General features: G+C 53.3%; 4 protein-coding genes across 4 annotated transcripts; 2 read left to right on the top strand and 2 right to left on the bottom strand.

Annotated features, from left to right (window-relative positions):
* Positions 1-355: 355 nt before the first annotated feature.
* On the bottom strand, positions 356-2813 carry BZA05DRAFT_444455 (protein phosphatase; the record flags this gene model as incomplete). The annotated part of the gene is made up of 4 exons (XM_051486912.1): positions 356-2006; positions 2070-2176; positions 2235-2720; positions 2790-2813. The coding sequence occupies 4 exons, from the start codon at positions 2811-2813 to the stop codon at positions 356-358; spliced, it is 2268 nt and encodes a 755-aa protein (XP_051340035.1).
* A 2308-nt stretch (positions 2814-5121) lies between these two features.
* BZA05DRAFT_451639 (ribosomal protein S3) lies at positions 5122-6644 on the top strand (the record flags this gene model as incomplete). The annotated part of the gene is made up of 5 exons (XM_051487448.1): positions 5122-5126; positions 5292-5443; positions 5534-5847; positions 5899-6120; positions 6178-6644. 5 exons carry the CDS (start codon positions 5122-5124, stop codon positions 6313-6315), a joined length of 831 nt encoding a protein of 276 aa, XP_051340034.1. The 3' UTR covers positions 6316-6644.
* A 940-nt stretch (positions 6645-7584) lies between these two features.
* BZA05DRAFT_29117 (uncharacterized protein) lies at positions 7585-8871 on the top strand. The gene is made up of 2 exons (XM_051480314.1): positions 7585-8009; positions 8066-8871. The coding sequence occupies exons 1-2, from the start codon at positions 7772-7774 to the stop codon at positions 8743-8745; spliced, it is 918 nt and encodes a 305-aa protein (XP_051340033.1). The 5' UTR covers positions 7585-7771; the 3' UTR covers positions 8746-8871.
* Positions 8872-9030: 159 nt separating this feature from the next.
* BZA05DRAFT_352503 (uncharacterized protein) lies at positions 9031-12812 on the bottom strand. Its single transcript, XM_051481322.1, has 4 exons — positions 11706-12812; positions 9729-11656; positions 9460-9662; positions 9031-9400 (listed from the first exon to the last, which is right to left on the bottom strand). Exons 1-4 carry the CDS (start codon positions 12672-12674, stop codon positions 9330-9332), a joined length of 3171 nt encoding a protein of 1056 aa, XP_051340032.1. The 5' UTR covers positions 12675-12812; the 3' UTR covers positions 9031-9329.
* Between the last annotated feature and the right edge of the window lie 43 nt (positions 12813-12855).

Here is a 12855-nt window from a genome sequence, read left to right as displayed (position 1 = left end):
AACGAAAGAGAAAAACAACAGCCAGCAAGCAGTATAGTATCCCAACCCGACGAACCCGACGAACTCGACGAACGAACCAAACAGAGTACTAGAAACTCCTCATGCATGCATGCATCCATCCCATCTCCTGAACACTCGCTCCCTCGCTCTCTCCCTTGATGATCTCTCTCTCTCGCTGCTGCTGCTGCTGCGGGCATATGTATCGAACCACTTCTCCTGAATATCAATCATACCTAGAGCATTCATGATAACATGCAAGCCAGCAAGCCAGCAACCCTGAAAAGAGAAATTCTTCGCACCCCCCCCCCCCCAACCAACGCCTTCCCAGCCAGCCAACCATCCCAACAACATATCATCACATCATCTCGACTCCCAAGTCCTCGCCACTCGCCTTGCGCGCCGGGGGGGTCTTTGAGCCAACGGCCAGCGTCGTCAACCCCTTGACGCTGTCGACCATGGCCGTGACTCCTGCTCCTCCCGGAAGTGCAGGCCCAGCAGCAGCAGCAGCGGACGAACTACTGGATTGAGTTGCTGTGTCTGCCACCGTAACACCAGCAGCAATGATCGGCGGGGCCCCGTTCATCTCGTGGTCCTCGCGGCCCCAGCACTGCGCCCACCACTTGATAGCGCCGGGGCCGGTTCTGGGAAAGAGCACACGGCCGCCCTCGACCTCGCGCTCGTGCTCCTGGCCGTCGAACGCGGGGTTGTACTGGTCGTTGAGCCACATCTTCCTTCTTGCCAGGAAATAATCCCACACGCTGCGGGTGCGCTCCTTGACACGCGAGTCCAGCCGCTCTTTGTCATTGTTGTGCAGGAACGTCCCGTACTGACACGAATACAGGTGGAACAGCAGCCTACGCAGGAACCGTTCGTTGTACTCGAAGCGCGTCGGGTACTGCGCCATCAGCTGGTACGTGCCGTCGAGGAACTGCTGGAACATTGGAGACACTTCTTTCGGTTTCGTCACCATCGGAGCTTCGACTACGCGAGCTACCTTGGTGCGCCGGTCGTAGAGATCGTCCGAATCCATGTCTGGAACTGGAGACGTTGCGCGTCCGTTGTTGGCATTTGAAACCGTGCTGAAGAAGTTCTTCGCCTGGCCGAACATCGCTTCGCCAAACGCCGCGGCTGCTCTGCCGGGCGCCGATGGAGCCGACTGCGCTGACTCGTCCTCGTCTTCACCAATAATACCCTCCTCTGGAGCGGCTGCCGGTTGTCCATAACTACTCTTCTCGACGAACCACTTCTCATGGCCGAGATAGCCTGAACGCTCCCGGAAGCGATGACCGAACGACACCCAGTCCTTCTCTACGAGGGTGATGAAACCGTCGATGGTCCTGAAGTATGGATCCAGACAGATCTGCGCAAGCGACGAGAGTTGACTGGTTCGGTCCCAGCCGTCCGAACAGTGCACCAGAACATGGGCGTGTTCCACGGCGACCTGTCGTACAATCGCACTCGTGCCATCCATCATGAGGCCGATGTGTTTCAACCATCCCGACTTGGCCAGAAGCTCTCGGTTTGGCGGAAGCGGGGTGATATCCGAGTCCTTGATCGCTTCTATCACTTTGTTCAGGGAGTCACGCATGACGTGGATGTTATCGATTCCGAGGTATATCTTTGTGCATGGCGGCGACGAGCAGTGTCGATAGTTGTCCATGTCTTCACTTCCCATGCCTACTACTTGCATGGCGTATGCATTGACCGTTGGACGGGCATCGACAATGAGGTTGCGCTGTTGCGCACCGTACACCCGGCCAACCGGGGAATCGGGATCTGAAGTTGGCGTCGCCGCCGTCTCCAACGCTGGTAGATCCGAGGATGACCCTAGCGGCGACGGTGTCGTGTTCCGCAGATACGCGGGAGTTTGAGAAGATCCTGGTGGTTGCGAAGAGGCAAATATCGCTGCCACAAGCTTTTCATCCTGAATGCTACGATTCCCGCGCACTCCAGTGAGAGGCTGCGCGCACCGCGTAATCGTGCAGTTATTGAGGGGATGCAAATAGCTGTATCACAAGGCTGAGTCAGTTGACAAGTACGTTGGTGATCTAGATGGATCGGAAACAGACGTTAAAGCGGGGATTCGAGCTCGGGAACGATAAGATTTGGCATGGGTCAACGTCGTATCACTTATTGTTGCTGGAACAGCCAGTGTCGCAGGATATGTGGGAGAAAACTACACCCATCCATCAGCGTGCATACTCACGATATCAACGCATCGGTAAAAACCGCACCGAGTAATCGTGGTTGAGATTTGTGATTCTCCATCCCTTACTCCTGTCAGTTCCGACACCCATGCGCTCAAACTCTTTTACAGGGTTGTAAAGCAACCAGCCGTTGCACCTCCGCTCGCTTGACTTCGGCTGGTAGTAGAAGGCGTAGAGCTTCTCAAGACCACCTCTCACTACTGTCAAAGCCTTGATCGAATCAAACACGTCTCGACATTCACGATCTGTGTCAAAGCGGAACTGCAGGAACGAGAAATCCCTGTTCCGTAGTCTGACATGGGCAGGAGCCGACGCGCACGACGGATACCTGAATGCCGTCGCAATGATGGGATAGGCAATCCATATCTCGGTTGGGGGTTGGGGGGTGGACAATGTCGATAGCTCTTCTTGTTCGGCTTCGGAAGCGACACGTCTGAAGATCAGATGATGGGCGGTTAGGTGTAGGGTTCCCCGCTGCTCGGATCCGTGATGGAGGATAGCGACGTTGTCTACCTTCGGGGGGCCCGCCGTGTCAGTTTCTATCGTTCAGCAGCGAGCCGGCGGAGCTGGTGCGGCACTCACTTTCGCGACTTTAATATGCTCCATGACAAATTGTCCGCCTCTTCTGGAGCAGGCCGAACCCTCCAGACGGTTTCGACCTGATCGTGCGTTAGAGGGTAGGAGGTTTCCGAGAATGCAGAGCCGTAGGATCGTATGCCGAGGGTGGTAATGACACCAGGCGAAGTGTGTCGATAGTGTCAAGGTGTCCGGTTGTTGTGAATGGCTGGCTTATAGTTGACCAGAGCTCCCCCCGCTATCGCATGCATCATCGCGGAGCCGCAAATGGTTACGTAACCCAGCCTTCAGGTCACTCCACCTCTAGCTCTGACAGGCAGTTTCGGAGGGCTTCAATTACAAAGATGATGTGGAATGGCCCCAGAAGAGCCCTTTACCTACCAAGTCGATTCAATCCCAATAAAAATGTTAAGATGGCGTGCATTATAATTCTTGTTGGTCACTTGATGCATAGAATGCGATTTCCGGCCCGGAGCGAAGTTACGCCGGGCTCCGGATTGAAATCCACAAGAGCAGAATCACTGGAGGATAACCATTCTTTACAGCAGTCACCCTGTAGGGCGTGTAGAGCACTCTACTCCGTGAATGCATATCTTCGTCCAGCAGAGTGAATTTTAACTACCGCTTGAGGCCGAATTTCGACCGATTCCATGGAAACTCACACAGGTAACTGCAGCGAAACACTCGAGTACTTTCACTAGGTTTGTACATACTATTGCGACTCGGACTTCCTTGTGTGTACATACGACCTGTCAACGAGCAAGGTTATTAATCATAGACCATCACTCGCTTGACAATCTCGTACTCACTCGCCGGCAATATAATCGAGTGGGGGGGGTTCAGGGAGCGGGAAGAGAGACAGGCGGAGAGGAGGCGAGAGGAGGAGGGGGCGCTGAGGTTGCGGAACTGGGCAGCCTAACTTGACATATTAATGAGATACTGCGCCGAGCCGAACGCTTATGAAGTCAAATTATGCGTGAAAAACGATGTGTCAAATTTGTGTGGTAACAGAATGACATACCGGGAGAAGAACAGGCCCTTAGATCATGGCAATATCTACCCGTTCACCCCCCCCCCCCCCCCCGCCCGTTTCCACGCCACTGTCCAACCCGACTTTCATCAAGCGGCCCGATGTGGCTTTCCCTGCCCTCCGGCCTGTCCCAGCAAAGTAGATCCACGGTAAAGACTGATATGGGTCTGCATGCCCGCTCCTTCCCACCTCTCCTCTCTCCCCTCTCCCCTACGGGCCGATACGCTGGCTCTCCCCACCAACCTTCTGCCCTTCTGATTGAGGGTTCTATCGCCTCCTATCTGTACCTCCATTGGAGGTTTTCCCGGCTCTGCTGGTTTGTGGGATTTGCGTGCCTTTTGCGGCCTGGAGTCCTTGTTCCCACCAATGAAGACGGTTACCTGTGCGAATGCTGCCCCTGCTGCGAGCTTTATCAGCCCGCGATGGGACGCTTCCCTCTCTTCCAAATCCCGCCCCTCTCTTCTCCGCTTTCCGTTTCCGCTTCTTTTCAACCTTCTTCCATCCCTCATCCGTCTCAGTGTAGCGAGGTGTAGGCACCGCGGACATGTTAGATGTTAATGGTTCGGATTTTACGGAGTCGGTCCCCAATTCCCTATGCTCAGATTACTCAGGCGTCGGGATGGGAGAGGTGGATCTCGCCAGCTTCTTCGGTTGGTGCGGGGTTGACGGCCCCGTCCGTTTCCGTTTCGGCCGCGGAAAATCATCTGAAGCTTTTCGTACAGTAGGTGGATGTTTTTGGCAATGGTGGGCGACGTGACAGATCCGTGGTAACCAAGGACGGAACGGTCATCTTCCTCCATTGGCTCAGAGAGCGGTGGAGGGAAGGCGGTGCACTGGTGAGCCAGGTACTCGAGACGATCGCAGAGCAACATCGCAAATTTTACTTCAGCTTCATTTCTCCCCTCTTGAAATGTCGTACCGCAACTGTTACAATGGCGCTACGTGTCACGCTGGCATTGAAGTTTATGGATCACAGGCGAGTGATGGGCAGATGAACTTCGGCGTGCTCTGTATACATGAGAGGGCCAAGGGCTCAAGATCAACATGTCGCACACTGCATCGCCAACTTGTGGCTAAAGTGGGGCTCTTGTCACGTGCTATTCGTTGTGACCCCGTTTTTAGCGCTTAGGGCTATACCCCTAGTGAACGCACTGTCCGGCTGTTCACACACGAACATTTCGAACCCCACGAAATGTAGCTTGAGTGCAACGAGACTACGACGACTGAACGAACGACGATACACCGCCCGCCCTCCACAACCAGCCAACTCGACAACCCCGGTCTCGAATACCCAGCAAATCTACAACCATGGCGTAAGCTTCCCCTCTCGACGGCAATTTGTTCAGCCACAAAAGAGCGCGGCTGTGTGGGAATGGGAGAATGGAAACGAATGTGGAAAGCTGGGGCGGGGTGGTGGATATGGATTAGTGGAGGTTTTGGCAGACGCAAATTGGGCTGACGGAAGTTGCGCCGTATAGTGCTGCTCAATCCACTACCATCTCCAAGCGTCGCAAGTTTGTTGCCGATGGTGTTTTCTACGCCGAGTTGAACGAGTTCTTCACTCGTGAGTTGGCTGAGGAGGGATACTCCGGTGTTGAGGTCCGCGTTACGCCCACTGTCACCGCCATCAGTACGTCATACACACAACCGAGGGGCATTGCATCGACAAACGATGCTCGTCGAGGCTGCATAGAGGTCGATCGCTAACTGTAGCTCCCAGTTATCTCCGCCACACACACCCAGGAGGTTCTCGGTGACCAGGGACGCCGCATCCGTGAGCTCACCTCGCTCGTCCAGAAGCGATTCAAGTTCCCCGAGAACTCGGTCACCCTGTACGCCGCCAAGGTCCAGAACCGTGGTCTTTGCGCTGTCGCCCAGTGCGAGTCCCTGCGATACAAGCTCCTCAACGGTCTTGCTGTCCGAAGAGCGTGCTACGGTGTCCTCCGTTTCATCATGGAGTCGGGAGCCAAGGGTTGTGAGGTTGTTGTGTCCGGAAAGCTGCGTGCTGCCCGTGCCAAGTCGATGAAGTTCACCGTACGTTACCTGCTCGTAGATATGGAGGAAACTATGCTGATATCTATGTAGGACGGTTTCATGATCCACTCCGGTCAGCCCGTCCGCGACTTTATCGACTCTGCCACACGTCACGTTCTCCTCCGCCAGGGTGTCCTCGGTATCAAGGTCAAGATCATGCGTGGAACCGACCCTGACTCCAAGGCCGGAAACAACAAGTCGCTTCCCGACACCGTCACCGTCATTGAGCCCAAGGAGGAGATGCCCATCACCACTCCCTCATCTCAGGACTACGTATGAATCACTCAATCTCGGTATCATGGGCAACAGAGAGCTAATCCGTCTTTACAGGGTGCCAAGGCTGCTGCTGCTGCCGCTGCCGCCCAGCAGGCTTCCCAGGAGGCTGCCCAGGAAGACAAGGTCGAGACCGGAAACGAGGGCTACGTTCAGGAGGAGCAGCCCGCTGCTGAGGCCGCTGTTGAATGGTAATCTGTTTTCGAATTTCGCACTGGGTTTTTTTTGTAGAAAGGGGCCAAAATACGTCACGGTAAAATGACGACCTGAATCACACAAGTCATGCGGTGTAGTGCATTTGTCCTACATACTGGGGAACTGGCGTAAACAATGGAGTCTGGGATATTCAACCAACCAACGGCGAGAGTTTCCACTGAATTGCGGGGTGAACATGCAGTCCAGTGTAGTCCGCTACCTATCAATTTTGGCTCCATTCACGACTCGATTACGCAATTGTCTACTTCCATCTTCCCATTGCGTTCGGTGTAGAACCTTAAGGCGAGAGTCTATTCTCTAGCGCTTGCGGGTTTACATATGTCGTGGGGCCGAACTCTCCTTCACAAGGTAGCACTCACAAGCTGGCATCTGCCCAGAATAGTCTATGATATGAAATCATGAATGGGTGGTTTATTTACTGCAAGATCTCCGGTTCAACTTCAGACCTGGGGGGAATGTGGTTGCGTACACAGCAGCGGCAGGACATAATTGTCTGAGTGGACAATAGGGTATCCATATGGTGATAATGGGTGAATGTAACTGCCAACCATGAACCACATACCCAAATATCTCCAGATCTAGCGAGTATATCATGGGCATCGTGTGCTGTAAGTATTCATAAGAGTTGATTCAACGTATGGGGAAGCATTCGAATGGAATTAGCAGGAATGGACAAGACCTGAATTGGAGTTCGAGATGTTCTGGGACTTTTATGGAAACTATGACTGACTTAAATTCTTGTCGAGCCAATTGGGTAGGAAGGATCGGCACCAATTGGCACAGAGCAGATCGCACGGCGGGTATCAATATTGCTGAAGGATATGTAAAAGTGGAAAATGAAAGCTTATCTGTCGCCCATGGATTGGTCGCGTGTCCTTGACACGTCCTGTGTGTCAGTGCGAGCCAGCGTTTTATGTATTGGTACATAACATGTATCTACGACTTCATTCTACATACTAGTATTCATTCATGCTGTATTTGCGTTTCCCATTGCTCGACTCGCTTCCATTTCATGGTGGGTGAAGAACTCTTTGTTTGTTTTTTGTTTGAAACCATCATTCTGGACTCGATCGTATCTGGTCATTATTCTCTGTATTTTCTTTTCTTTTCTTTTCTTTTTTTTTTTTTTTTTTTTTTGGGGGGGGGGGGGGGGGCTTCATCGTTGAAGTGCGTGTGATCCATCTAGAAATTTTCTTTGCGTGTACATAATTGAGTACAATGTACCGGTTTCTCGGTAGCCTTCACTATGTCGTGGCCAAGTAACTAAAGTGCGGTGAATTCCAAGCCGTCACCAACTCTCGCTACGTCACACCATAGCCAACCCCGACCAGGCTGCTACCTACTCTATCCTCCCCCAACCTTCCACCATCCCTCCACATCACCTGCATCCCACATACACACATCCACACAACATTTCACCACTGGCCACTGCGCAATGTCATCCACATCGCCCCTACGACGCGCCTCGCGCAAAATTCCTACAAAGCTGAAGCCTGTACTGGCGGTCGTGCTGAACTTGGGCCTCTCCACGCTGCTCGGATATCTCGCGTCGCCATGGATCAGCGGCGATCTCGCGGCCGTGGATAGGCCCATCAAGACGCTGGCCGATTACTCGAGCCTGGTGTCATGGCGCATCGTGGAGATCCTTGGGTATTGGATTGGCGGATGGGATGGTAGTTTCCCCTCTCCCCCCGCGCGACGCAGAACCGTGGACTGACGAATTGAACAGCGACTCAAGCCGCGTCCCTGAGCATGCTCTCTCTCGCACCCGGACTCCACTACTTCCACACCTACCACCCCACGCACTCGCCGCTGGTTCCGACCCTCGCCGTCAGCACGTTGATCGACGTCCTCTCCGTGTATCTCCCGATGCGTTTCCTGCGCCCCGACAACAACGCACGGTCCTCTGCGGCCGACTCGGCACGCATCACGGCCGCACTCCTCACCTCCGTGATCTACCAATTGATCCTGCAAGTTGCTTCCAAGAAGTTCCTCACCTCATGGCTCCTCACTTCTGGCTGGGAGCTGGAGAGCGTTGCGAGCGTGCACTTGGTCACCGAGGCGCTGATGTTGACGCGTGCGGTCATGATGCTGCCGGTTGGGTGGGCAGTCACGGAGGTGTTCAGTGGCGGGGAGAACAAGCAAATTAAGGAAGAAGGGATTGAGGAGGATGCCGGGGGCCTGCTGAACTGGGTTGCCAAGATGTGGATGGAGAATTTGAGCCCGAAGACGAGGAAGATTATTAAGAGGACGGCACTGGTTGCGGCGTATCAATCTGCGGGCGCGACTGCAGGTGTTGCGGCGACAGTTAAGGGCGGTGACTTGGTAGGTGCGGCGGGGCTGAGTGGGGTTTGGGTTGTCGCCACAGCGGTTGTGGGGATAGTTTTGGGGTGGGTTGGTGATTTCTAGGTGGGAGAGAGGGGTGGAGATGGAATGGGCGTTTCTCGGGGGTGGAGCCGTAGGATTGGGCTGGGGGTTGATGGTTATTGAGTTCTAACGTTATTTTCATGTCTGATTTTGTTCTTTGACAGCTACTTCTGGCGGGTTGCGGACTCGTGTTGTAGGCTCTGAACTTTTGATTTTGAATAAATACCTTGTGCTTTTGCTATTGCCTGCTGAAGTCAAGTACTTTGTATCTACAAGTGTTTGGGCTCAAGTCCATGTTGTGGCCACGAATTCATCCCTCTGGCACGACTCGGTGGGTGATCTCGTATGATTGTCCATGGTCTCTTCACCCCCGCTCTCTATCCCAAAATACAATCATGGCTTCAACAACACCCATGATATCTCCCATCTTACGTACAACTGTCCGCTACTCCAATACTAAGCCAACACTGAATTCCAGCAAAAACAGATCCCAAGCAATTACGCCATGTTCTCCTAACCCATCATTGCAAAGACGAAAAAAAGAAAAAAGTAAAAGAAAAAAGTTGAAGTAAAAGTACAAAAAAAAAGTATTAAAGTGTCACTGAGAACCCCCCGTTATGGAGAGCTCATTCCGGTGGGCTCATCCCGAGCTCTTTCCACTGGCCATTCAGCTTCGGGCACAGCTTCTTGTTTGTACCTACACACACAGGGGTCAGTGGTCTGCAGAGGTGAAATGAGGAATGGGGGTGGACTCACGGATGTGCCCGGCTTGACCACAGGTGGCGCACTTCCTAGTGGTGGCTGCTTTGCCAACATTAGGAGTGGCCACCATAGGCGAGCCGGGGCTCATCAGCGCGTCTGGCGACATGGCATCAGCGGCTGGTCTCTTGCCGGATTGGCGCTCGCGGGCTTCGCGGCGCTCGCGGTTGCGGTGGAGACGGGCGAGTTCGATTTGTAGTCTGAAACGGAAGTGGAGTTAGTAAATTACACACAAAAAGAGGATAGAAACGGTAGGTAAATGTTACCTCCTCCTAGCGAGTCTATCTTCCTCGGGGTTACCAGTTGGTAGTAACGTCTCCACTTGTGTCTTCTCGGCGTCGATTTCCCGGCGCCGTTGGAGGTACTGTCGGATCACCTTGGGATCTCGGACGACTTCCACCGCGGTTTCAGGCTCGCCTGTATCCTTATTGATGACCTTCCTGGTGATGCGAAGGACTTTCCGACTCTGGGTCTTTGCACTCATGCGGGAGAACTGACTCGTAGTCTCGTCATCGCGGTGCATCCAGGTGCTCTCTGACCGTGGTGTACGTCCCTCTTCGAATAAGTCGTCGTCTTCGTCACCGCCGCCGTTTTCGCCATCCATGTCGATATCCAGGGGCTCCTCATTCGAGGCGAGAGACTTGTGCTGTGCACGCCAGATGCGATCGATGGCTTCTTCGTACTGTTTCTGCTGTCGTGCGACGTTGTAACTATGGCCGCCGAGCTCCTTCAAGCGCTGCTTGTCCATCTTCTCATCGATACTCTCCCCAACATCCTTAAAGCCTCCCTTCATGCTTGTCCTCACGAAACTAAACGCTTCTCCGCGGCCACTAGGGTCACCCTCGCCATGGAGTTGCAGCATGGCTTTGCCCTGGGTGGCGTTGATGAAGTTCTTCGTCGAAACCCACGGAGTAAGTTGCTGCTCTAAACTCATGATGTCCTTGCCATCATCATCTGTGTCTTCCACCGTCTTCGAATATCCAGAATCTTCCAGGTTGCGAACACCGACTTGCATGGCCTCGAGCAGGCATATATCCTCAGGTTTAATCATGCTCCGGATGTGTCGCTCGTCCATGACTCCCTCACCCGGCCTGATCTCCCACAAGCCACTATGTTTCTGATAGTGCATGAATTCCTTCATCTTCTGGCGGTTTTGCATATCGTTATTCTCGGGGAAATGCTTTGAAATGTCCTTCACAGCGATGGCTTTCTGCTCCTTGCGTTTCACCACCCGGTAAGCAATCATCTTGAGCCTGTTTTTAGCTGCCGTTGTGACCTTTCGCGAGTGCGGTCCGGGGACTTCGGTAACAGGAAACAGCTGCCCAACTACAAACAAATATGGGATGTTTCTCATGTAGTACCTGCTGGCGTTGTCGTAACTGCTTCTCACAACCAAGAAATCTGTATTCTTCGGTTCATGTCTGAAGATCGGTGCGCGCACCATCTTATTGTACAATGTAGGTACCGTCTCGCCTGGATCGACGGTTCCGAAATTCCAGAACGGCGACCTATCCTGCGGCATGAGCACATGCGTCTCGCCGACTTCAATCTTTGGCCGAGACTCATCCTCTGGGCTCTTTCGTCGGTAGTAATTTATGAGTCGACTTCCCATACCGAAGTTGGACAAGACAGTAGGGTATTCTTCCGAGTATTCGAGGAGAACAAACGTCGAGCCATCCGAGAGCGAGATGTCTTTTGTACTGGCAAAGATCTCCTGGATTTCCTTGCCCTTCCACGTCTTCCTCTTCCGACTCTTGATCTTATCAAAACGGATTTCGTGCTCTGTGGTAAAGTGCATATTGGGTCGATGGAAAGCACGAGCTTCCTTAACGGAAAGCTTCGTCTTGTAGTAGGGTGATTGCATTCTCAAAGCAGGCAAGGTGTGCTCGATGTTCAGTTGGCCGATTGTGCTCCTGACCCGGTTCTGGTGGTTCTCCTTCAAGAGGTCGTACGCCTCATCGTTGCTGATGTTGTACTTGTGTGTGATGTCCTTATTAAGACGTCGTTTGAACTCTCCACCAATTCGTCTTGTCCGTCGGATCTGATCGGGTTGTCGGATATCGACCAGGAGATGAGGGTCATTCAGATCGAGTACAACCTTGGAAGAGATCATCGAAAGGTCGCCCTCAAAGATAGCCTCCTCATCAATCCATGAATCGATCACATCGAGATACATAGGCTCTAGTCGTCGGCGCTAGGAATAATTAGTTGAGTGAATCATTGCAAAAGTCAGGAAGACATACTTTGACGGGACGTCCAAGCTCAATGACATCGTCCAAGTCCTGAAGCTCCCTCGGTGGCGATGGGGGTGGCGTCAACATCGCCGCTTCAAGTTTACTATCCCAATCATCACAGGCGATCTCCAGGTCGCGATCAAAGATTTCATCCCTCATGTCCTCTACATCCTCCATCTCCTCATCTTCATCGCTCACTTCCTCAACCGCGGGTTCGATGAACACTACGCCTCTGCTGCGGCTTGCCACAGTGCCCTTGTGGGTTGCACTAGTAGCCTTGTTGAATAGATTGGCCTCGTCGGATGCCATCTCGATGTTGATCTTAGTCGGCACGCAGACCTTGGGAACCTTCTGGGGACCAGTCTGTAACGTTCCGGGCTTCGCCTTAAACAGCGTGGAAAAACTCAGGACCGAGTGCGGAGTGAAGTCGGCATAGTACTGCTTCGCCAGCTCTACAGGGTCTTGCACCGCCGTCACGCGTCGCATCGCCATGTCCTGCATGCCATAGTGAAACAGATCGTCCACCGAACCAGCACCCGAAGGCGGCTGCGCGGCCTCATCCGAGGCTCTGAAACCCAAGTCCATATCGCCATCCAGAACCCCCAACTCGTCGTCTGCGCGCGGCACCACAGGATCGCTCAACATATTCTGATCCTCCATATCGCCAAACAGTTCTGAGAAATCCACCTCTCCCCCCACCTCTTCCCCCTCTTGCGCCAGCTCTCCTAGTAGGTCGTCGTCTAAATCCATAGTGACATCGTCGCCGGCGGGTTTCGGAGACGCGTCTTCTTCGGGGGGTAAATCGTCGTCGGAGATATCTTCGTAGTCAACCGCGTCGTCGACTTTTCCGACAGTGTCGCCGAAATCAAAAGTTCCACCGGCCGCATCCATTCCCTGGTTGTTCAGAAATGAGGAAATGAGCGCATCATCTTCGTCCATTTCGTCCTCGGCGGGAGGATTTTGCTCCTTGTTCGCCATCGTCGCGCGCTCGTCTCGTGTGGATTGGGGTCGATTGGGGTTGTGTGGTCGCAGTGTGTGTCGTGTCGATTGAGGTTGTGTGTGTCGTAGTGTGTGTCGTGTTGCTGAATTGGGAGAGTTTCGGAGGAGATATTGAAGCTGTCGTCGAGTTGCCGCCCACAAAATGTGCCAAGACTATTGC

Source organism: Tricharina praecox (genome assembly GCF_024521635.1).
Source record: "Tricharina praecox strain CBS 144465 chromosome Unknown BZA05scaffold_10, whole genome shotgun sequence".
NCBI lineage: Eukaryota > Fungi > Ascomycota > Pezizomycetes > Pezizales > Pyronemataceae > Tricharina > Tricharina praecox.
This window is presented reverse-complemented; position numbering and strand designations above follow the sequence as displayed.

Excerpts from the sequence above, each read along its gene's own strand:
- BZA05DRAFT_352503 (XM_051481322.1), bottom strand. The coding sequence starts at position 12,674 with ATGGCGAACAAGGAGCAAAATCCTCCCGCCGAGGACGAAATGGACGAA. Across the intron at positions 11,657-11,705 it reads AGCTTGGACGTCCCGTCAAA|CGCCGACGACTAGAGCCTAT; the intron begins GTATGTCTTCCT and ends AATTATTCCTAG. Across the intron at positions 9,401-9,459 it reads TGGTCAAGCCGGGCACATCC|GTACAAACAAGAAGCTGTGC; the intron begins GTGAGTCCACCC and ends CTGTGTGTGTAG.
- BZA05DRAFT_29117 (XM_051480314.1), top strand. The coding sequence starts at position 7,772 with ATGTCATCCACATCGCCCCTACGACGCGCCTCGCGCAAAATTCCTACA. Across the intron at positions 8,010-8,065 it reads TTGGATTGGCGGATGGGATG|CGACTCAAGCCGCGTCCCTG; the intron begins GTAGTTTCCCCT and ends CGAATTGAACAG.